Raw genomic sequence first — 24,847 nt, 5'->3', positions numbered from 1 at the left:
GAGGCCCAGCCATCAAGAAATAAAACCAAAAATTCATACAGTTATCATTGTGAAGGTAAAGGATATCATATGTTTGTCGAGTAGTGTGAATGGATACGTATGGAGAGCTTCAGCAAACAATGGTTTCAGTTTAGAAAAAAGAAGTAGACGAGTGAAGTTATCGACAGAGAAAGATCAACTAACAATGTTGCCTTTGTTCCATACCAAAATAATCAAAAAATAGAGGAAAGTCGAATCAGAAACCTGCTGATTGTGAATCTGCAGCATTTGCAAACATGAATTTTTATTTTGAACGGGGCTGCAAGGATGCGCGCGATTACGCGAGCGATAAGACGTACGCAGCCGTCCAGAACAAGGGAAACGAACAAGGTGATGACGAATCCAGAAATTCCACTAGACTCAAAGACTGAAACAATTCAAAACAGACTCTTCTCGTGTTTCTGAATTATGCCTTAGTTTTGGACTATTTTGGAGAAAAAACTGCTCAAGAAAATTCTCTGAAAAGTATACACTATAAGAATTTTAGAAAAAGGAGAAAAATCACAGAAAAATCATCCATTGATGTTGAAAACCGCGGAAGATAGCACAAACAACAATAAAGGAAAGTACAGGTTCAATTGATGAAACTATGTGCGAAGGAATGAAATAAAAGTGATATCGATCAGATGTGGCGTCAAACGTCGAACGTGAACGTTGATCTACGCCAGGACTGCTCGGAATATCAATCCCTCTTGTGAATAATTCAAAATATAGACCCGATCAAAACTTTAAAAGAAAGTTTTCACCACCGACTTAACTAATTTTGATCTTCAATTATTGTTCTCTGGATTTCACTAAGTTCTCAGAAGATTTCGGAATCTCCTCATCTGCAATGAACATTGCATAAGGCTGAAAAACCTCCATTTTGGTGGAAGGGCGGAACGCCTAATTATTCAGCTATTGAGTCCACTCAGAAATAAGCCAACGATAAATAAAGCAACAAGACTTAGAATGATATCTGTCTAACTTCAAACTACTTTAAAGTAATTTTGACTGGGTAACTTCTCTTTTTTTTATTTGACCGAGTTATACGGAGTGCTCAGAAGTTACTTTCTGCGTTTTCATTCTGCAATCTATTCAAACAGTATTGCTACAGCATAACTCTTTAAGGTGTAAAAATTCTTGTTTGGTTTTGCAGTGTATGAGGAAAATAAAGTTTTACATTAGAAAGAGAAACCATCCCTCGATAGAGTTGAATAAGTTGTGTAGAAGCATGAAACCAAAATTAGCAAGCCATTTCTGAATGCTTTTATAATCGCAAATATTTTCGCACTACATCCAAAAAAAAACAGAAAAATGGAAAAAAAGTCGTTAATTTTCATTTTTCATATGAAATTGCAACCGTTTCCAAGAAGTTCTAAAGTGATCCCCTGAAAAAAAAAAACCAACAACAAACGTTTTATGTCCAAACAGAGATCGGAAAGAAAGTAAATCAATTCGAAAAGAAACGGGAAATTTGGAATAAACCTACGTATTTCTGTGTTTAATCTGTAAAGACGAGAAGGAGAAACACAAAATTTCGGAGAAAGATGCAAAAACAGAAATTTGATGCATATCCGAGAAATAGCGCGTTTGCCTCTTTGTATTTTAGTTTACATTTGTATTAAATCACAAATTTACCCATTCAGTAAATTCCTTCACGGTGCACGGAAGTGGAGAAAAGATATAAGCTTTTATGCGTTTGAATGTGATTAAAAATTGTTGGTCGGTCTTCTTCAGCAAATATAAGTTTCGATTCCGACGTACAGACGTACAAACGTATGAAGGAAGTTCAAACAAATCTATAGCGGTCAAAGAACTCAGACTCTCACCAGGATTGATTAGGTATGATCAAACTTTGATGTTACAGAAAATTACAGCGAATGAGAAGCACTATTTTACACACATATATATTTATATATATATATATATATTTGCATGACATTTGTACTCCTATAATGTGAGCGTAAGTATACAAAATTTATTCTCATGGATGTAAATATGAAATATCAGCATTTGAACACACAAAAATATCATTTCCATCTAAAATCGTGTTCGAGCATATTTTGCCTTGGAAAAAGAGTGATTGATGCCACATTTGCATCGAAAAGTAACCAGTGAATGTCTGCTGAGTGGAATGCGGTAGTGAGGCAAAGGCGTTGACTCATCGACCATCGACCAGACGTGACTTCTCCCGCACGTTGCGTTTGAAATAAGACACAACCTATTTTGAAGGTTCCGCCCACTCCGACGCCAGAATGGTTTGAAATTTGAATCATGTGTAAATGTTTGGTTGAAGAATTGCTGAACTTCGTTTTCTTCTTTAACTGCAACATTATGTCCTCTGTTGTGAATGGAAAAGATAACATGAAGTTGCAGTCGAAATGGAGAAAGCTCCCTTCCTGTGTGTCAAATTCAAGTCAGGTTACAGTCCATGTTCTACTCGTAAAGGAGAAGGTGGTTGTGTCCCATTTGTTGATTTATGAAAGACATTTCTCAATATCGTAAGAAAATGGATGAAGCAAAAGGTAGAGGCTGTCCGTTTCATCATGATCACCCGCTGTTCTCCGAATTGATCGAGCGAGCGTCGGCAGGTCCTTCATTCGTCCCGATCACGTACGAGAGCATCCCAGAGATTTTCCCTTTCGCAAGGGATACAAAAAGCATCAAATTTTCTTTCAAAGGACTTTGCGGAGAAGTCTGCGACCTGTGCGATCGGATCACCGATTTTACTGTAGTGCCTTTCGTACCGCATGGAACTCAATCGCTCAAAGGCATCACCCCTCGAATCTGAGGTGGTACGGATTTCAGATGGAGTATCCTTATACGGGGTAGTAGATTATGGAAATGGGGGTGATTCCGTCCATTCTTTCCTAATTGCTGTAAAAAACGGTTCGGAAGATGCAGCGCGTGCACAAGGCTCCAATCGAACGCATTGTAGAAAATAGCGCGCGGAACGCTCGAAGCCGTATCTTCCGAGCCGTTTCTTATGGCAATAAGGAAGAAATGGACGGAATCACCGTTCTCTCCATAGTCTACGACTCCATATACGAATACTCCACCTGAAATCCGTACCGGATCAGATTCGTGGGGTGGTGCTTTCAAGGCCCTGGTGCAAGAGCTGTCGTTGGGACACATCACGTGTCTGGGGCACCTCATTTCACTTCCTTCGCAAATGCGTCGTCTCTGCTTTTCGATCGCTAGGGTAGGACAAAAAACTCTGAATTCTCCCCTCCCCCCCTTTTCTGAAGCGAAATACTCTTAGCACACTCTTCAAATGAGCGTTCAATGGCACTGAACGTATTGTCTTTTTGCTCGCGAAGCGCCCAGGTTTCTGAAGCATAGACCAAAGCAAGGGTATGCTGGTACTGAAGAGGTGACACGGAGCTGGGTGTTCTTGGTTTTCTTCACTACATCCTCGACGCTCTTATACGCCCCCAAAGTCGCTCGTTTTTTAAAAAGAATGGATTGGATTTTAAATGATGGATCTTTGGAAACTGACAGGAGTATAAGAACACCAATCAAAAGTAGAAGCGTAGTTACAGAAAAAAGCGATCTTTCTTTATCGATCGTATATTTAGACGCAATTAAAAGGCCTTGACAGGAATGTCTATTTATATGGGAGTGGTACTAACTGATTATTACATTCAGCCTAACTACAGCCTAAAAGAAGTAAACGAGGAAGCTTCTCATCCAATAATGACGACTTTTCATATCAGCGCTCAAAAAAGTGATTTCGACGCCATTACTCCGCAGAGAAAGATATCTAGAAAAAAAAAACAGAAACAGAAGTGAAGTTAGCGCAAAATAGAATGCACGAGTTGCTGAATAATGACGCTCGTAGTAAATTTCGTGCAGTACCATTTTGTACAGTAGAGACAGGTTCTTCTATAATTGCGCAAGTAAATATTTATCTGAGGCCTGGTTGGGAATATAGTAAGTTTTTTTCCTCCTATTTTTAAACACTTTAATCGAACTGATGTAGTTTGCGTAAACAGGAAAAGTATAGTAAGGTCAAAACAACATGAATGGTGCAGCGGTTGCGCTCGAAGCGGCGCGGTCGAGGTAGCGGTTGGAATCGAGGTCGGACCATCGTGTAACAACGAGCGGTGGTAGAAGGGGTCCTTACCCGATGCAAACCGCCTCCCTCCCACGCACCTCTTCGAGCGCAACCCTAGATGCAACTGTATCGTGCTTCTAATCGTTTTGACTCTGCTTTACGAAAATTCACTTTTTCGGATGCACTTCAAAATGTATGTGTTTTCGAACAAGGTCCAACAATTCAGCGTCTACCTCATAAAAATTCATTCAACTTAAAGCATGTTATTGGGTAGAAATTTTTCTACTGTAATGATGTCCTACTTTTCCACAACTCTCGTCGTCTTCTCGAAAGTTAGCTGAGAAAAAGCTGGCTAATTTGTTGAAATTCGGAACTTTTCTCGACTAGCTTTCAAAAAGAGAAAATCCCAAAGAGCTCTGAAACCCCTATCTGATTATTTAACAGCGCAACCTTCTTCTTGCCCTCTTAGGTTACTTTGGCACGAACCCATGAAGCTCATTTCAACCTACTAAAATTCGCATCAATGCTGCACTCTTTCCTAATAAATGGTTAGGGTCCATTGCTAAAATTACATCCAAATTGTGCGAGAATGCTGCAAATATATTTTTATTCAATTTATGAGTCCCACTTTCCCCTTTCTCACTTTTGATAAGTTATACATGCAGTAATAAATATTTACAATATACGTTTCAACTCCCCATAACGACAAAGAATAGCATGGATCCTCCATTATCTTGATATGGAGGTCCTTGAGAGATCTTGAAAGCCTTAAAAAGCTTTCTAAAATAGGAACCAATTTAAGAAATTTCAATTACCTTATTCATTCCCTTATATATCCTACCTGAAACTACAAGAAACGGCACGTGAGTATTTTTTTAAAATCCCTTTATTGTTAATAGAACATGTTGTGAAAACAAAACAAGAAAAGAAAGTCAACCTTAGGAAAAAAAGCATAACAGGGCGACAGTTGTAACCGACAACGCTGTCCACTGGATCCCTGGAGTACACCAACTCGATAATTTATTCAAAAGCTACTTCCATAATCGACAATCATGACTACTTACGAAGTACATCGTTTGCACAGCGTCTCGCAGCTCGAGGACGAGCTTACTGAAGGAACGGAGATGCCTGGATGCGGTCGCAACAACTGATATACATCAGATGATGTCGGTGGCAGTCCACGAACGAGAGGACGGTCTCGTCTTCTCGGTCATGCCACTCGATTGGCACGAGCCCCTCTTTCCCCTTCTCCACTTTTGATATGTTATATATGTAGTAATAAATATTTATACGTTCGAACTCCCCGTAAGCATCAAGAATAGGATGTATCTATTATTATCTTGATAAATTTAATTGTCAATTTTAATTTTAATTTGGCAGTAGCCCTAACATGAGACAAGCTACAGTTTTGGACATAAGGAATAAGATGGTAAAACATCTTGAGCTTCACACTCAGGATGCGACGACTTCGATGGAGGTTGAGAAGCTTGCTGGGCCTAGGGCGGTTTCGAACTTTCGCACCGGAACCCCTTACCATTACTCTTACCTGTACGATCCACATATCGCAGAACAAATAGAAGCAATTTTTATTGTAAAATTCCTCCTTGAATACAAATACATTGTAAGCAGGCTGACATAATGTGTCATCAAATAAAAGTCTAAAGGATAAGGACAGTGTCTGGCGTCAGTCAATCCGCTTGGGATGCGCCCCCACGTTCACTTCAATTCAGAATCGTTTGAGGTTTACGAACGTGTATCTGGCCTATACAATGACTTGCGGTGGCTAGCCGGTGTGTCAAGTCAGTGTCATCAAATATGTTCCCAAAAATACTAATACTGCGAACTTCAATGGACTTATCAGTTGTTCCTCCAACTAAAAAATTATAGTGTCCTCGCTTAATTACGTGCTAAATATTCCTTCAAAAAAAAAGTTCACTACGCGAAACTGTAAGAGTTTAAGTGAAGTCTTTATTTACATGCAGTCTCAAATGGTCTAAAAGTCAACGACACTGAACATATGCGTTTGTAAAACTCAAAAAAAAAACTTCCCTACAAGGGAATAATGTTAAGGCAAATCTCATAATCCCGTTCGAAATCCACTTAAATTACGAAGTATTCGCTTATACCGAAAATCTTCTATAATACGTGTACAGATTGTGGAATTACGAAGTTAGAATGAACGACTAGAAAATATTGGAGGAAAGAGTAGTGGAAGATATGAACAATTAACATGTGGAAAAACCCGAACGGGTGAGAATGGAAATTTCAGGATTATCTATGCCATGTGCATACGAATATACGACTTAAATCATATGGCAGAATTATTTGAACACTTAAATGAGTCGGAAATTGTGATGGAATTAAAACAACAATGAGGTCAAATTCAGAAATGTTCAAGATTCTAAAATGTTCGACATCGGTAGATCGCTAATTTGCCAGCTAATCGCTGTAATAATGAAGGCTGACGGTAATGTACATGGTCGGTGGTCACGCAAGTGATGCCATATGATTTAAGGGCTTTGCGATTGGCAGTCTACAACGTTGAAAGCTTGCTCACAGCAGTGTTGTATGTCAGCGACACAAGAAAAAGATAAATTACAAAGGTGTGAAGGCAAAAAAAAACAAGCAAGAACTAGTACATAATTTCATTCTCTCGTAGAGCATTTTTACGCCCTGCTCATAAAGGCGACGGAGGCGCAAAGTTGTTGTGGATTCATGTTGCACCAACCGCACGACGCCTGGCAGTTTTCAGCCATCCATTGACGTCTTCGAGTACAGTAATTCTGTGCACGCCAAAATGCACAGGAGATATGTCGGTCGTGGCAGCCTGGAATTTGTGCGGTTTTTCTTTTTTTCTCCAAGATTTGTTGACAATTACCGTACCTGTTCTGTTGTCAGTGGGATTTACGCATAATCTGCAACTCCTTTTACAGTATCTGTTCATATAGGCAACATTGATTTGACATTCTCCTTGTCTTGCCCATGCGTCACAACATGGATCGTCGTTGTAGCAATTGTTGCTGGCTGCTGGATTGATAGGCTGAATTGAATTTTGTACAATTAGACATGCAGAATCGCATATTTACATCAAATCAACCAGGAGTAATTTCTTGTAGAGAAAGTTGTGAATGAAAATTTTCCACTTCAACATAGGAAGAGCTTAGAATCCTTTACAGAGACAGATCGAGTTCTCTTTCAGGTCTAGGGTTGGTCCTATTTTGCTTTTTCTCTTGGATGGCTTAGCTGCCGTTCATTTCTATAAAGCCTTGAAAAAAAGGGTCCGCTGGGATCTGTTCTTTGCTTTGTACATTTTTCATTTTTTCCAATTCCATAGCAGGAAATCGCAGCTCCACATACAGTTCACTCACTCACTCACTTTGTGCAGCAGTCGACAAAGAAGTATGACAAAGAAATTTCAATAAAAACTATAGGAGAGCGAAGTTGGAGGTTTAGAGTCACTAGCTCATATTTCAAAGTTTGGTCTTCATCGTCATTTGTTTATAGCAGGAGCTGAACGTGCTCAACCTGACGGACGCGACATGTTTTTCTTGTGGCAAATCCAAAAGGATAGGGCGCGTGCATGAAATCCACGAAGAAGACGGAGGAGTCACGATCGTCTGGTTGAACATATTCGGTGCAGACCAAGTGATTGCTTGGATGTTATGTTAATCTACCACGATACTGGGTGTGAGAGAATAAAGATAGGCTCAAATTTGATGGACATAAGCTTTACAGTTCAGGACAGTACGATGTTGTTACTGCAGTTAGCTTCTTTGCCATTGTTGCGGTCCGCAGACCTCTTCCTGGGCTAGATTTCTTGTAATAAAAACAGGGGAAATGAGGGAAAAGATCTCAAACCGTTGGAGGACGTTGTGCTACTAGTCGGTTCTGTTGTTGTTGTTGTTGTTGTCTCTGCGTTTGCGGATTTTCATTGTTCTGTTGAGTGGCTTGCACTGCTGTTGTTTGAGGCAGCTGCTAAAAAATCAATATGCTCGAAGGTGTTCAATCAGTGTTCCTTCCTGCCAGCAGACCTCTTGGAATTGTTGTCCTGGTCGGCACCAACTAGCTACGCAGGAGCCCTGCCAACACGCATCGAAACCTTCGAATCCACGGCACAACCCATTCGGCTTGATCTAAAAGTGGGTGGAAACGTTTCGTATACACGTTCCAATAGACAGCATCTTGTCACGCCAACACTTTACCTGAGGGTTGGTGAAATTAATGAAATCACCTTAGAAACACAATGTGGGTTCCCTCTTGTATCACAGAACAAATATGGAGAGCCGCAATTTGGGTTCTGGCGCGAGCACGTCGCCCTCGGTGCATATCGGTAGAGGTTGTCGGTATATTCATTTGACAAACCTGAAATAAACCCTGAAGATGATAGTGAACTCTAAATTTCAGAATTTAAGTAAAAATATAGTGGTTTTTGTCCCAGGCGCACAGGCTCATTGAAGTCTAGACAGTTTTTAGTGGGTTCTAAGCACGCAAAGAGATTTCCGACTGCCAGAAACCCTTGCAATAGAATGCTGACAATAGAGCGGAATAAAATTTCCGATGCAAACTCCGGAAAAGGCGGAACGAAACTACCAGCAAGTTAAAGAAATAATTGCTATTGATTTTCTATGTAATTGCAAAACTTGTGATGTCGCAATGTATCTGTTTTTCTTTTGCTGGCTGCGATTCGAAGATGGGAATGTAATACGTAAGTTACACAAAGGCTTACGTCATATGCGGTATAGGCGCAGAGATCATTCTGCTTTAGGTATGGTTGTTACGTCATCGTGAGGCTAAAGCACTAGGAATAGCAATAAAAGCTCTGATAACATTAGAGTAACTGGGATACAACGTCAAGATCTTAATCATCAAAAAATTAGAACTTTTTGTTGTTGCAATCATAAGTACCGAAAATGCGCATTAACTCACTCATGCTATCCCACTACAGTGTTGGCGAAAAAAAAAATAGGAGGAGGTGAATTGTTTGGGGTCAATTCTAAGGGTAACTCTTACTAAAGAACATGTACCGTACTGTATAACTTCCATGGGATGTAACTTCCCCCAGTATACTTGAAGGCAGCATTCCACAAATTTGTGGTGGTGAAGGAATCCGCGGGAAAATCTAGAGTTAGGGTTGTAGATTGCGGAGTCAGGGGTGGTTCCGCTCATCCCTTCCTAATCGTGGTAAGAAACGGCGTGGGAACAGCCTTAGTACCTACGAAGTACGTTAAAACGCGCACCTTTGTACACTTCTTGGTCACATCAGCAGCGTATTCATTAGTTTTGAATATGCTAGTGAGGACACCTAATTAATTTCCGACTGTACGCTCGTGGACGCGGCGCGTGCGCAGGGGTGGCGCGCTGCAGCTGAAATGGCCGTAAAAATGCGTCTACCACGCCGTTCTTTACGACGATTAGGAAGAGGTGAGCGGGACCACTCGGGATCCCTCGGCCTACAATCCCATCTTCAGCTTTTTTTCAGGATTCTCTCTTCACGTCAGGTTCGAAGTATGCTGGCTCTAAAGGTAGCATATCAGAAAATTGAAAGGGTATGGAACCCACAAGGAAAAGGTAGAGTTTGGGTTGCAGATTACGAGAACGACCGTTGCGTTCTTTCCTACCAAATCACCTGCAACGCGCCATCCCTGCGCACGCGCCGCGTTCGCGAGCGTACATTCGAGGATTGACGAGATCTCCAAGTAAAACTAATGAATAGATGGCTGAAGTGACCGAAGAGTGCACAAAGCCCATGTTTCAATGTACTTCGTAGGATCTAAAGCTGTTTTCACGCCGTTTTTTTAGGACGTCTATAGGGAATTGAGTAGGGCCGCACTTGTTTCCATAATCTACAACCTGTACTCGACGCCTTCTCTGGGATTTCCAAACCGCGTCAATTTCGCGATACGTTGTCCGTAATGTAATACAGAAAAAACTGCCCGTGCATAGTAGCTATCTTACCTTCGGGTTTACTTTCGCAACTCGACAAGGTCTCACAAAAACTGTGAGCTTCAGTGGCAAAGTTAGAGGTTCCCATTTACCAGATAGGGACTTCTTGAATGACTACTATACTACTACGACGCAGAACGATCGCAGTTTTTATACGAGCAACTTATGCCACATTTATGTTATGTTGTGGCACGCCTACAGCACCCTGATACATAGTAATCCAAGATTAGAATTTTCTTTACGAACATCCTCTTCGAGCAAGTTCTACGATTCGTTGTTGTGAGTCGTTTATTTAGATCTCCTGTAGATGAAATAAACGAATGTATAAGCAGATACAGTAATCTACTCTTGGACGCACTCTGAAATATTTTGCTCTTCGCACATACAGCTTTTGTCTCCCTTGTATCAATTGTTTTTCCGTGTTGCATTTATATATTGCCTTCAAGAAATTAATTTCTGTGCACGTACCGTCACGGTTCTGTTTGTCCCACGGTCGCATCTGAGCGTAACTGAAGTGCTGAGAATTGGCACAGGTTCCAATATCAGGTGGATAAGCCTGGAATTTTAGAAGTTTGATTTCTTTCAATGTGAATTAAACTTGTACTCGAATACGTGTATTTTGAGCTTCACATGCGCAGAAAGATAGGAAGTGCACAGAAGCAAAAAAAAACTGCACAAAGGCAACAAAGTCCTCGAGGGTATTTGAAGTAAACAGGAAAGCTTCATAAAAGGAGGGGACTTTTCAGCCGAAAACACAAAAAATAATATTGATTAGATTATTAATAGCATTGTAATAATAATATTGTAGTAATGTTATGTTGTGTCTTATTCTATTGATTACTAGAAAAATAAAATTCAAAACTTATTTTCTCTTGTAATGCACAAACTCCATTTTAGACGAGGTAGAGGAAAAAAGATATAGTAGGGTCAACGACATGAAGCACGTACGCAATTACGTACGCGGCTTCTCTCGAGGCGCTTCGGTATAGCGTAGCGGTTAGGAGCGTTGTGAAGCCCTTGCAGACTCAGCCATCGCTGCAATTTGCGACGGTCCCACTTCGGTCCCAACTGCTGTCTGCACCGCGCCGTTTCGAACGCGTACACAAATGCACCGCAACTACACTCGTGATTCATGTCGTTCTGACCTGTGTATACGTTTGGCGTTCTACTCACCGTTTCACGCGTGAATCTGTTCTGACGGCTTTGTCTCCACATCTCCCAGACAAAATCCACAAAGCAGTGATGTAGGAAGAATATGGGATCGTTTGCCGAAGTGCTAGGTGGTTTCATGTCTCCACCTATCCATAGATGGACAGAGGAATGAGTATACTCCAAGGCGCCAAAGTATGGACGGAATGGACATCCTGTAAAAGTTTTTGTCTCGGATTTTCCGGAGTCAGACTCGACTACCATCTCGAATGTATGATGTTGTAGTCTCTTCACATTTTTACTCGAATTCTCACATTTTTACATTTACGGGATTGTTATCCGTTCTCTGCGTACACTACGACTGCGTACGTACACGCGCGCGTACAGAATGTTCAGTGCGACCTTGAAAAGCATTGTGACGTGTATCCGTGAAAAAAGTTGTTTTCAACAACATAGAACTGCAAGAAACACAAACCACACTTAAGGTACCTTCTTTAAGATCGCAAGTAACTTTAGACAATTCCGTACGTGTACTCCTAAAGGCTTCAGCACATATGATTATTCAGCAGCTTACTACTTGCTTCAAGAAGATGGTAAACTATTTTACTGCGGGGATTTGACCTTTGCAATTTTTCTGAAGTTAGGTTGAAGAGAAAATTAGGAGGAGGAAACGCAACGACACCGCCTTTTTTTGGGGACAGTAGGATTAAAATACGACTAAGAACATAAAGTAAGGACCAAAATGAAACGGCGCTCGGTCGAGTTGCGTAAGCGTCTTCTGCGCTCAAAGCGGAGCGCTGGACAGTAACGGTTAGGGTCGCGGGGTGACCCCTGCTACCAGCACCCAACACCACCCAGTCAGCGATGGTCCCACGTTGATCCTAACCGCCATCTCCATTGCACCACAGTCGCTTGCGCAGCCGCACCCTGCTCTACGTCGTTTTGATCCCATTATACACATGGTCGACGATGAATGTGTGTATGCCGATGAACCCGACACGCCATCAATTGCGGACAGGGCGAAAGTAGGAAGAAGTGTGTATCAGGAAATAAAGTGCACACACTTGCAGCGAAAGCGTCAGGTCCACCTACTTCAACGCAATCGGCGCGATTGTGAGTGTGAAAGGAAAAAGCGCATACAACAGAAGCTCACCATTCTGAGGAGCGGTGTAAGCGAGTACATTCTGCACTTCATTTTGACTTAGCAAATTATTTATGTTGGCCTCAGAGAACAGTTTTCCTTCGGTGGCTAGTCGTCTAAACAAATCTTATCTCATCGGCCATGAAGTATACACGACATCACCGTGTTCACCTGACGATGTTAGGTCGACCTTCGAGAGTTCTAAATCCTGCGAATGGTCCACGGACCACTTGCCCTGCGCCGTCGGTTTCGCCCATAAATATTGGAGAGAAAAGAACGGAGTCACGTGGATCAGGTAAATAAGAATCCATAACAGAGTCCCAATACGGCATCGCAACACCAGGGTCAACCATTCGAACTGCGATCTCAAGTCTGGAAGGAATTCGAGTGTTAAACGTCCAGTTTTTTTTGGGTAAATGCAGGAGAATCAAAAGAAACAAGCAGCTGTCTTCGAATGAAAAAAAAACATAAGATGCAATATAAGGGCCGAGTAGTACCTCTTCATGTATTCTCGATGCCATGGCAAGAAACCCGGGCCGGAGTGGGCTCCTGACGAGGAGCCGACCTGTCTGTGCATTACACTCAGTCTATCGTATTCACCACTTCTTTTCAATTGAATTATGGCATTGTTCCACCTGAAAGTGAGAAAAATCCGAATCAATCAACATTCACTTTCCCAAAAATGTCGAAAAGTTTTTTTTTAGTAGAATTTTTCTGTAACAGGAGAAGTTGTACAGAGATCTGGTCACAACAGCAGCAACATCTCCCTTTACGGATCCTCGATGACCTGGTTTTTTGAGATTAAGGATGGGAAACACTTACTAAGTGCAGTAGTTCCGAATATATTTCAAGAGACGGTACGAATGTTAGTCATTCCTCATAACAGAAATAGAAATAGCCGTGCCTTGGAAATTGTTCAAAAGGAGTAGGGTTACTGAGTTCATAATGTCCAAAAAAATTTAACATTTTCTAGTGGAATATCATATTCCTTATAGGCATCTCAAATTCTTCTTCACCACTATGAAAAGTTTTAGTTTAAAAAAATCGAGCTAATAGCGTAATTGTGTAGCTGTGATCTTTTCTACAATAATCGCGGTGATAATTTGTGAATGAATCATAAACTGGCTTATACTCTCACAAATTTTTAGTGAAGTTCAATGTAAAGCTCGGAGAACATTATGAGAGCATATAAATGTGTATGTTATTACTTACACTGTCATGATGGTTCTTCAAAGTACGGAAAGTCTAAAATTTTGTCCCTTCTGAAATCAAACAGAAATTTTTCAATTCATTGGAGCGCTTATTACTTTTCCTACATTAAATTTTATAGCCTCTTTGTTTTTTATGCAGGACTCCAAGGAATACATAGAACATATAATTCGATTAGCGCTCAATCTCACGAATAAAGGAGAAGAATATGTATGTGGATATGAAGAGTAAGCATGTGGGCAGCAAGAATAGGTAACAAAAAAAGGCAACGGTTTGGAAAAATGTGTGCACGTCGAAGATGCCTGACTCAATGCAAAGCAGCATGTTCCTTCGTTGCTAAACTTTCCTTATCTGGAACTGGTCTCGTTTACAAAATGATATGTAACAAAAATCAACGAACAAGTTCAGGCTTTTCACATGCTACGTTACAAGCGTCTGCACTCCGAACACATTCCCTGCTAAAGGTCATTCTCGGAGATCTCACTCTGAATTTTTCAACGAAATAAGTTCTCACTTCAAAACGAGTGAAAGAACGTACAAACCTGTTCCTTTCATTGTCTGTCATCATTCTGTACTCTTTTCGAAGTGCCATGAGGTACGGTTGCCCGTTTGGCAAAATACATCCACCGTTCCCGACACGACCCTTAAAGAGTGTGCAATTATGCGCTGTTGACAACCGAATGCTACGACCCGGTTCTGGTTCGTTGCCAATCACTGCAATAAAAATCATGAAATTGTAGGATACTCGAGCAAATTTCTCAAATCTTTGATCTCTTGATCAATTGGCCTTGATCTTGATCTGGTTTGACCTCTTTCAGACGGTTTTCCCCCGAGTCGCTCCTTACTATGAGATATTTTGAACACATTTCAGATGATAATGATATCTCCTTGCTAAACTTTGGGAATTTTTTGAATTAAAATTAAATAAATTTTGTAAATGAGTCACCTGCGTGGATAACTTTTCAATTAATTGAATTTTAGCGCAAATTACTGAACAGATATTGTTTCTTTACGATACTGATGAAGTCACGCTCCTGAAGCAGCCAACATGTTTTATCTTCTACTGCATGTCACCATATTGTTAACCTACTATCCCTGAGGGGGTGGAGGAGGGAAGGGGGTTGTAGTGGTCATTTTTAATTGCTTTATTAAAATCCCAAAAGAACAAGCAGCGACCGATCTACATTCCAATCCAATCGGTCCCCAATCCTAATGCTACAGGAGTTTATAGAGCAGCATAACTGGTCTTCGAATAGTGCTTTTGCTTCAATTTTCATGGAAAATATAGGAGATAATATAAGTTGTATCTGTTATAATAGGTAATAACAGGTTATCCTGCTCTTTGAACCATTTGCTCCAAGTCCAAAAAAAAATCGGCTCATCACAATGATAGGAATGAAATTCGACGTAAGGAAGCCAACAGAGCACTTTTTCTACAATAAATTGCACAAAAATTGTATTAGTCTTCATAAGATTTCATAAAGTTCCTTTTTTCATATTCTTTGTCATTCTAAGAAGATTGACGAGAAACAAAACAGTTAGCACCGAGTAAGTTGAAGAAGGGTTGAAGAACGAGGTGTCGGTCTCGGTGCACACTCTTCCTTTGCTGGCTGCATACTGTGTCTTCATTCTGACTTGCACCAGAAACGAAGTAGCCTCGCGATCACTCGGCCATTCATACTCGGCCACAATACATTTCACTTAAAATGCTGCCCGAGAATGAAGAAACCCACTCTCCTTTATAGTTCCGCAACTTCAAATGAAATAGAAAACGGGGACTCAAAAACAAGACTTTGGCCGTCACGTTCTCAAACCACGAAGCCACGGTCAGCTTGAATTTCGTAGTATGTATGGTAGGTACATGAATCGCTTCTGGAATTTCAGTGTGCTATGAAGAGCCAACATTTCTGCATAAAATTTAAGCGAAACTCTAGTGAGCTCAGTTCCTTCTTCTTTCTGTTTTGTGGGACAAGTATGTGTGTTTTTAAATAATTGAATAAATAAGTAAGGTTCTTAGAAACGACTTTGAAGTCGGATAAAAAATTTAATGCGAGAGTGGTGGGGATCAATTTTTAAGATTATTTTGGAATAAAATATTTCTTTTTCAAATATTACTTGTTTCAAAAACAACTTCATTTAGTAAATTCAAAACTAGTTGGCTATTTTGGTTCCGTTTTTATAATCATACCCGGTTTTCGGTTCTAATAGCCGATTCTAGCGCAGTTGTTTATTTATCGAGAAATGCATACCACCAGGTATGCAGTGATACCGGCAGTGAAGGACTCATCTCGTTAACATCGACGTCTCAAGGTTTCCTTATTTGAAACTACGTGAACGAATTGTTAAAACAAACACCGATAGCCGAGAGATCGGCCCAAATTAGATCTGAACGAGATCCTAATCCATAAACTCTCGAGATGGCGACTATCACCCTTTATTGAGTTCTTCTTAATGTCGAATAGTGCCAAATACCTTTTAATTCCTTGCTTGAAAAGAAAAACTCTTGAAAAATCAGTATATTTTTGAACACTCACCCCCATGTACGGACAAATACACGGAATATTCATGCATCCTTGAGCTGATGGTGCAAATCGTTGCGGCACAGCTGGGCTGAAATTCGGGTTACCCGGCACACCGGGAGCACCTGAATTTCGTTCTATAAAGTGACAGAGATTGAAACAATTCAAAGCTTGAAATTACCAATGTTGCTCTCGAAGGCTTGTCTTCTTCGGATCGCTTTTCGAGCATTTCGATCCCATTCCTGGATCATCATACACGTTGTTTGCATGTCTAAATTTCGCTACATAACTGAATATATTAAAAAGCTCGTAAAAGACACTTTTCAAGGCATGGTGGGGCCTCAAATCTTTTCGCAGACAGGTTCTAACTTCATATTCGCTGTGTGGCAGCACTCATAACTCATCGAATAAGTTGGAAATGTACGGAGAGGAAAATCCATAGAAGAAGTGGGTTCACTTCTACCACATCAAAAAATACAGTAATAATGGTATTGAGAATTAATACAATTTTTATTCATGTGAATTCCAAACATGTTGTTTTAATTTATAATATTTAATCCTATTTTTTATCAGTAACTCACTATTTCATAAAGATAAAGAATTGGAAATTGGTCCATCAGATAGGAGACGATCATCAATGGGAATGATTATATTATTAGGTGCGAATGAGCACATTTTAGAACTACTTTCTCATTTGAGGGATAAAAGACACTTCTTTCCAGCACTCACAAATCAACTCTGTGTTTTTTATCATTTCAACATAGAGTTGGACAAACCTTTTCCCGGAGCTTCACTGCAGTTGAAATCGGCCGCAGCACCCGCTGCCCATACTACGAGGGCAACAAGTACGTACCACATGGTTCGGTCCTGGAAATAGCGTAGAAATATACCTTGCGGAGGAATAGCACATAAAAATAATAAGAAACGATTAAAAAAGCGAAAATAAAAGGAGCAAGAGAACGAAGGATGAAATGACGCAAAGATCCATTGGGGACAAGGTTAATTCAATAGGAAAGCGATAATTTTAAAACGGTATTACCCTTGATGCGATCCACGATTAAAAACAATGGTTGCAAGACAAACAGCGAAGAGAACGAGAAGAAAATGAAGAAGAAGCGTTTGTTAGGCTGAGGGAACGATGGCACGGGGACAATGGAGTTCAAGGACACGAATTCATCTGCCGAAATAGAGTATTATTGTGCTTTAGGCGTTTATGTGGTCACGGCACAAGCTTTTTCACCTCCTTCGAAGGTCGAGGTTAAGCAGGCGAAGAGGATTTGTTCTTGAAAGAAACTGCTTCAAAATTCATCCGAGAAAGGAGAAAAGTTGCTCGTTTGCTTGGTAATAACCCTACATTTCTAGAAATATATCATTAAGACCTTGATTCTCCGTTTTTTTTTCAGGATCTACTGAGCACCACACAATGCTAACAAATTGACTTCATTTTCTCCACTTACATATTTTCCTTCGCCTTTTTCTGCTTAAGTTCAAGCGTTTTTGACCTTTCTCCCATTGCTCATACTGGTCTCCAGCATTTTCAAACAGTTGCCCGGCGAAAGCACGCGATTCACCAATCAAACTGGTTCCAATATGAAAGAACCTCGATAAACTGCCGTTGAATGCAAGGAAGTTTATCATCGAAGTGCGCAACTTTAAATGACTCACTGGGCACTTAAATGTTTCCGGAATCTATTCCAAAAAAACAGCATAGCTTCAAAAATGCTATCAACGATGAGCACCGTACTGTCGAACTATGAAACACCAGTGACATTTATTTTTTCACTATACAGTAACTCAATATCATTTAAGTACTTTTGGACTGTTCCGTATTGTAAGCCATAAAACGTTTGTGAGAATTATTCAAGGCTAAATGTGACGATATCAGGATGATGTCCGAAGAAAAAGTACAAGAATGGGGAGCTACCTGCTGCGGTCACATAAACATCACCCGGTAACAGGTCACTTCAATGAACTTAGCCAGGAAACGTTTTGGAACGATAGAAAAATTCCACTACGATGAAAACTATCGGGAACTGGAACGAACTGTTTACGGAGGCGCTCCAGGTATCATTTCAGCGAAACATTTGAAATTATCGAGCAAGGAAGGATTTCACGGTCAAATACAACCAAGTGCTCCACCTCTAATCAGTTTTTTGTATTCTGCATTGTTCATACAGTGTTTATCTCATTCTCACCCGCACGTCGGCTACTGCAATGAATGGCCGCTCGAGCGTCTAAACAACTACTTATTCGGGACGGGAGACATCGATTTTCCTAGCATATCTTCCTCAGTTTAAATTGCGGTGGTCTTCATGATTGGATGCAACAGTTATGACTTTTTTTAAACTTTTCTCCCGGGGGAATTGCTGGAATTCTGTGATTTACGCGCTTGAAGCCGAAAATACTTCAGATCATCATGATGCACTTGTGCATGGAAATAAAATAGCAATAGTTTTGAGAAGAGGACTTTAGAAAATGATCTCCAACTAAATTTCATAAATTTTGGATTTCTGCACAATTTTGCTTGAAACCTTGCATAGCTTCTTCAAATCACTGTAACTTCCGCTTCGACAAGAGGACCTTAAAAGTACAGAACAAGAAAATTTTTCTAAGTTTTTTTAAGGCTAGTCGACAAAGGGATTAAAAGGAAGAAGACTGCACAGGAAGGAAACGGGATGAGATTACAAACGCACGTATCCGTCGGTGAAGAGTAAACTCGTAACCCAAATGCTAAGTCATCGTCGCTCCAACGTACGTACGTAGGTGCTCCCGCCTGCAGCAGTCACGTAGTGATCGCCCTTCGCCTATGGTGGAAACGAGTGAACTTTCCCTCAGTTGTAAGAGTGTGTTGACCCTGAACTTCCATAGAGAAATGCTCTCCAATGCGTTGGAATTTCCATACGCCAAAAGCGAGAGAGAAAACAATAAGGAGATGAAGAAACATGCCGAAAATGTCGTCATGCGTCCAATTTGATATGCGCGGGTTGACCTTTGAAACGTCAGTGAGTTGGACAAACGATCTGATATATTGCCGAAAAGAAGAGAAACTATACCCGAATTACTTCCAACCAACGCTGACAACAGTCCGAATTCGCAAAATTGTTACATTGACGATGTACTTTTCTCGAGTGTAAAAGGATTTTATGAGTGCAAACACCTCATTACAGAGATTGATTCCGTTTACGTGCATGTTCACGCATTCCTTAATACCGATGTCTAATGTCGAATCGCTACATAAAATGTTGAAACGTGAGCAAATGATGCTAAGAAGTGCAGAAATTACGAGCAAAAAGAAAACAACTTCACCAGTTCCTTTTCTATAACGCTAACGTCGTCTTTTCTATTAATAAGTACACATTTTTTGCCTCCGTCGTTTCAAAGGTCATGTTAATTTAAAAAAAGGCAAAGGTCAGCACTGATTGACCCGCAATTCTTAGGATAGGCTACCAGAGATGGCTAGATTGTTTTCTATCCTTAATTTGATGTCTTTCTATTTGCTTAAAAAAGGGAATTCTTTTATATGGGAGATGAATTAAGTGAAACAGAAAAAATCTGGATATGTCATGAAACTCGCACTTTTATTATGTATTAAAAGGAATAAATTATTATTATTATTAATATTACTACTACTATTATTATTGTCATTATTATTATTATTATTATTATTATTATTATTATTATTATTATTATTATTGTTATTGTTATTATTATTATTATTATTATTATTTTTATTATTATTATAGAAATCATGGTTGTTTCCGTTCTCCTACGTTCCGATGCTTTTGCACTTTGATCTTCCCGTGCGTCATCCAACACCAGCTGGATAGACTTCATCTTCCCCTCCAAAGGATAGGCTCCACCTTATTTACCTTTTCTTCCTTACTTTTTGATTAAACTCGCCTATTAAAAGTCTAAAAGGATAAAGTTTCCGGGGCCTCAATCCACACGGGATGCGTCAGCGCGTTTTACTACAATTCGTAAGGTTTTTGGAGCGCGTGTTGACCTGTACAATGACTTACGAGCGGCCAGGCGATGATCAAGTCGGTCCTATTATCATTCCAGAGAAGTCTGATTTATCGACCCCGGAATGATGAAGGGCTTGGTTGGCACTAGGGGAGTTTCGAACTATCGACCGTGCGGTCACAGCCGACCTCTTACCGACTGCGCTTCACCTGTCGATAAGTCGCCTATTGCTTACAACTATAAACATATTCTCTTTTATTTTTGCATCTCATTCATTCCGCGAGGCTATTAGTAGTATTTAACCTACTTTGTGTAAGTAAGTTATAATTTAAATACCATAACATATTTCAATGTCACTGCACTGTTAGGTACTCCCCATAGGATACGAACTGTAAACTTATCACAGTACTAACAATACTATACTATAACTACTAAAAGTTTCTTCTACCTTACTGGTTCTCGTTCTGCAGTACAAAACCGAAATTACGTTTACTTCCCCTAAAAGTTTATGTGTACACAAAAGGAAGACCAAGCAAATTTCTTTAAAACTTTTCGAATTTGTAGTTTCCGGCTCTTAAAATCACTCCATCAAAGCATAAAGTGTCTGCCTTTAGTGAATCCACTTGGAATGCGCAACCAAGTTCACTTCATTTCAGAATCATTTTGAGGTTTACCAACGCATAAATAGTTTATAAAATGACCTGTGAGGGCTAGCCGATAAATCGAGTCAATGCTCTTATCCTCTTAGACAAGTCTGGTCCCTTAGGCAAACAGTTTATCGACCTCGGAGTGAAGAAAGGCTTGGTTAGCACTAGGGCGGATTTGAACCTCCGTTCGACCATGCACCCAGAGAGGAACCTCCGGCAGACTGCGCTACTAAAATTACTTAATAACTGACTCCTAATCGTATTTTGTTGATTCATATTAATGTGAAGAAGGTTCATTAATCCTAATCTGTAAGCATTAAAAACAATTTGCAACATTTCCGGCGCTTAGATAACATCCGATAACATACGCTATACTACAATAAAAAATAGTAAACCGAGAAGTCTAAAAGTGATGGTTTCTGCCGTTGGGGAACCAAAATAATTATTCTTGACTACGCAGAAGTACAATTTTTTAGTGACTGGAAATTTACGATCAGCTAAGACTGTTGGTGAATCAACACAACTGTTTATTCCACAATTTACAAGCGGCGCACAATTTGGGGCAAGACCTTACGTCCAAATGGTTCGTTGCATCGCAGTCGAATTTGTACTGTGCTACTTTCACGGATTGTTTCTATTCAGAAAATAATAGCTATTTTCATCGTCACTTCGCAAAACTTTCCGTAAAATTCCGATATGACGTCATGGCTGCTTCTTATAACAGCACAAAGTCTAACGAAGGAAAAGATCACCAAAGAGAAGCGGCGAAGCGTTCTCGCTCTTATCCGGACGAAAAAAGGGAAACTAAGCTCGTTTTCAACTCCAAGTTCTGAGTGGCAAGCAAACTTTGAAATTGAACAAAACAAATTGATGCACTTTTTCGTGAATTAAGAAAGAAAGGTCACAAAAATCTCGAAAAAAATACAAGGGCAGTGCAAGGGAAAAATACCTGACGCTGCTCAATTAGGGCAACATTAGTGTGAGAAAAAAGTGCGTTAGGGTGAGAACACTATAACGATTAGATTATTTGAGGGTTCGACGGAACAATAGGTGAGGGAGGAAATGTGAGGAACAGAAACAGTCCTTTTTTCTACTGCGAGAGCGATTTTGACATGAAGTGAACGAGAGTAAGCAGTGTGCTTTTATAGGTGGCCGCCCACCGCTTTGCCGCCTGCGTAGAAAACAAGAAGACTCACGTCGACCGCCGTCGGTGATGAACGATAAATCTAGCAGCAACGCTGTCCACATTGACGTGGACGGAGCCGCAGGCAGCACAGATGGCCTGCACGGTCAGGCGAACAACGCTAGAGCTACCCGAAACTCATTTCTGAGACGCGAAAAACTATGAGACACTTCTGGAAGAACTGTAGCTTATCTCTGCAAAACATACTCAAAGTTGAGGTCTGCTTCCGCAAAACTCCTCCGAATGAATTCTACCCAACTGATTAATGAGCACAAAAAAGGTGCATGCATGAGCGCAGTCTGGAATGTGTAGCAGTCCTTGCGAAGAAGGAGCTGTTCATCTTTCAAAAGTACATAGAACACTTCACGGTTTAAGACAAATGAATTCTGTACTTGAGGACTGAAAAATGAGATGATCAGAAAGTTGGAAGGTTGGCATTGAACAGTTGGAAAGCCTTTGGTTAGATACAGGGGTTTGTCACATTTCAGGAGTCACTTGAGAAAACACCTCCAAATGTAAATTTAAGGGAAAGAAATAAATATATGATATTCGAACAATTTCATGCCGTAATTTCTTACATATAATTGCCACAAGTAAAATAACTGAACATGGACGAATTAGGAAACTTTTGTTGGCTGATGAATGGACCAGTCGCTGGCTAAAATCTGAGATTCGCTCGCTTTCAATGCGAGTACGGAAGCTTTTCAACATATGTAAATGCACACATTAGCCAAATTGTGTAAATACACAACAAATCCTAAATTCCTGGATAAACTTTGAGACTCTGTGGAACTTTTCACCTATTTCTTCATTTCGTAAGAGTGAACAATCGAGTTATCAATTATTTCCTATCACTATCATTTGAATCAATAAAACGCAACCTCCACTTTATTTGCGATTTTTACCACGGAATATTTATTAATTCACTTGTTTTGCGTTCATCACGGATCCCCATTTTGTTGAGTATAATTCTGGATTTATGTGGATACTTGGTTATTTGTTTTTCATGATAGTTTCGCCATATATCCATCACTTCGATGTTCCAAACTATCCAAGTCGGTAAAGAAGGAAGTAAAATTGCTGAAGTGTGAGAAGGGAAGTGAGCCTCCTGCTTTACAATCTTTTCCTTCTTTCTTCTGTTGGAAAGTCCTTCAAAACTTAGAGGAACCGTTACGATGATAGCAATCACGTGTATTTCGACCTGTCCAGCGAAGCACCGCTCGCCTTGCAAGCACTAGACCTCTTTTCATTGGTGGTATTAACTTATTACCATTGGTGCTGGGTTAAAGTAATGCAGCAGTAATTTGGCTATTTGAAGACCCACGTGAATACCAAGATTGTTGCATTTTTTGTGCCGACACCGGCTGGTAGGGATTTAAGTACGCGAAATATCGTTTGACAGAAGTTCAAGGCAATGCATGCTGCATACAATGGAGGGCACTGTGTGCGCCCAATCCTTCCACCATAATGGCTGACCCTCCCGGTGAAGTTAGTGCGCGAACTGCAGCTGCACGTTCGTCTCGGCACTATTCCCGGAGAGAATTGCATACGTGTAACAGTCCTCGTCGTCGTCTTCGAGAAACAAGTTTCCAAGTGACTGAAAGGTTGCAAATTTCGTGTCCGGATGCTTCCTAAACACCTGATAAACAACCTCTAGTTAGTCATTGTGTACTAGTTGATTGATCACTTGACGTGGACCGTAGTTTAATGTTGCTTGTCTCGGAAAATGAGTATTCGAGCGAGCCGTTCCTCCAGCTGCAGAACATTATGTGTGTCTGCACGAACTCGATACGTTTTCAACACAACTTTTTATGTGGTAACGTATTAAAATGTAAAACACATCATATAGACACAAATAGACGCCTCACCGGTCAGAAGTGTGATATGCACGTTGAATTAATGCCCTTAAGTATTAGAGAATTAATTCAGTGTGCACATCAATCATTACAATGTGCCATCTATTCCTTCTTCCAAAGTAAGGATGCAATGCGGTCACAGGGGCCCCGCACAAGAGTGTGAAACCAGGAATGCAGAGGTGATCAAAAGGAGCCGTCCAGCACGTAGGTTTCATCATCATTAGAACTGTGCACTGTATCAAATTTTGCAGTGTTACAATTTAAGTGTTACAGAGGAATAATTAAACGAACTTAGGAAATGTTCAATCAGTTCGATGAATTCAACATTTCTATCGCTTTCGATTTCAGCCTGTAAATTTTTGTGGCTTAGGCGAAAAAGTCAATATATCACATCTAAAATATTACATCAATATATCTTGTTTGTTCTTATTTAATGCAGTGAGAAGACTGGGCCGTTCACTGCGGCGAGAAAGCCGAATTGCGATCAGGCTCTGATATTGGCTCGATGGATAACGACGGATAAGGATAACGCAGAGTAGTCTTGTACTCTACTCTCGCAATATTTTCCCATCCCTTTTTCCAAGGAATGGAAATTCCACGGAATACTTGGACGGACACTCTGGAATCCTCGAAACCAAAAATCTGACACGACATCTTCAGACTGCAGAAAACTCCCACCCTATACTTGTTCGCTCGCTATTGTCTACGTCTTTTGTTATTTACCTGCAATAGTCCAAATCTACACATTTGTCTGTTTTTGTTGTTGTACTACGTGTATGTGCAGTTGTTTTGATCATAAGTGTTCGTTAGTTTGTAACTCTTAAGTGCTACCAGTTGTGAACGGAGAAATTATCGTGTGTTCACATCTACGCACTCTAAACAATCACCGTTTCATTTGGTGGAATGAAGTAACACAACAACAATGCTTACTAACACTGTCTTCTATAAACAATTAATGCTTCCTATTTGCACATAAAAACTTTGAGGTCACGTGATACACTGTTTGAAATAGAAACCATCTTTTGACACAGTTTCCTTTCGTTTCGTCCATGAAAATGTGTGTCACTGCATATCTCACATGAATTGCAGTAATTTCACTGGAAATTCATGGCTCTTCCTCGAACTTCCTGTCTGCTATCCATCACTTTCACATAATGAA

The 24,847-nt window shown here is 40.3% G+C and overlaps 1 protein-coding gene across 1 annotated transcript; it reads right to left on the bottom strand.

Moving 5' to 3' along the window:
* Positions 1 to 6,744: 6,744 nt before the first annotated feature.
* Positions 6,745 to 16,897, bottom strand: RB195_010976 (uncharacterized protein; the record flags this gene model as incomplete). The annotated part of the gene is made up of 14 exons (XM_064192199.1): positions 6,745 to 6,905; positions 6,962 to 7,118; positions 7,937 to 8,053; positions 8,110 to 8,211; positions 8,310 to 8,440; positions 10,490 to 10,577; positions 11,195 to 11,385; positions 12,324 to 12,427; positions 12,483 to 12,683; positions 12,809 to 12,946; positions 14,063 to 14,163; positions 16,055 to 16,164; positions 16,221 to 16,310; positions 16,816 to 16,897. The coding sequence occupies 14 exons, from the start codon at positions 16,895 to 16,897 to the stop codon at positions 6,745 to 6,747; spliced, it is 1,773 nt and encodes a 590-aa protein (XP_064049782.1).
* Positions 16,898 to 24,847: the final 7,950 nt, after the last annotated feature.

Source organism: Necator americanus, chromosome III (assembly GCF_031761385.1).
Source record: "Necator americanus strain Aroian chromosome III, whole genome shotgun sequence".
Taxonomy (NCBI): Eukaryota; Metazoa; Nematoda; class Chromadorea; order Rhabditida; family Ancylostomatidae; genus Necator; species Necator americanus.
This window is presented reverse-complemented; position numbering and strand designations above follow the sequence as displayed.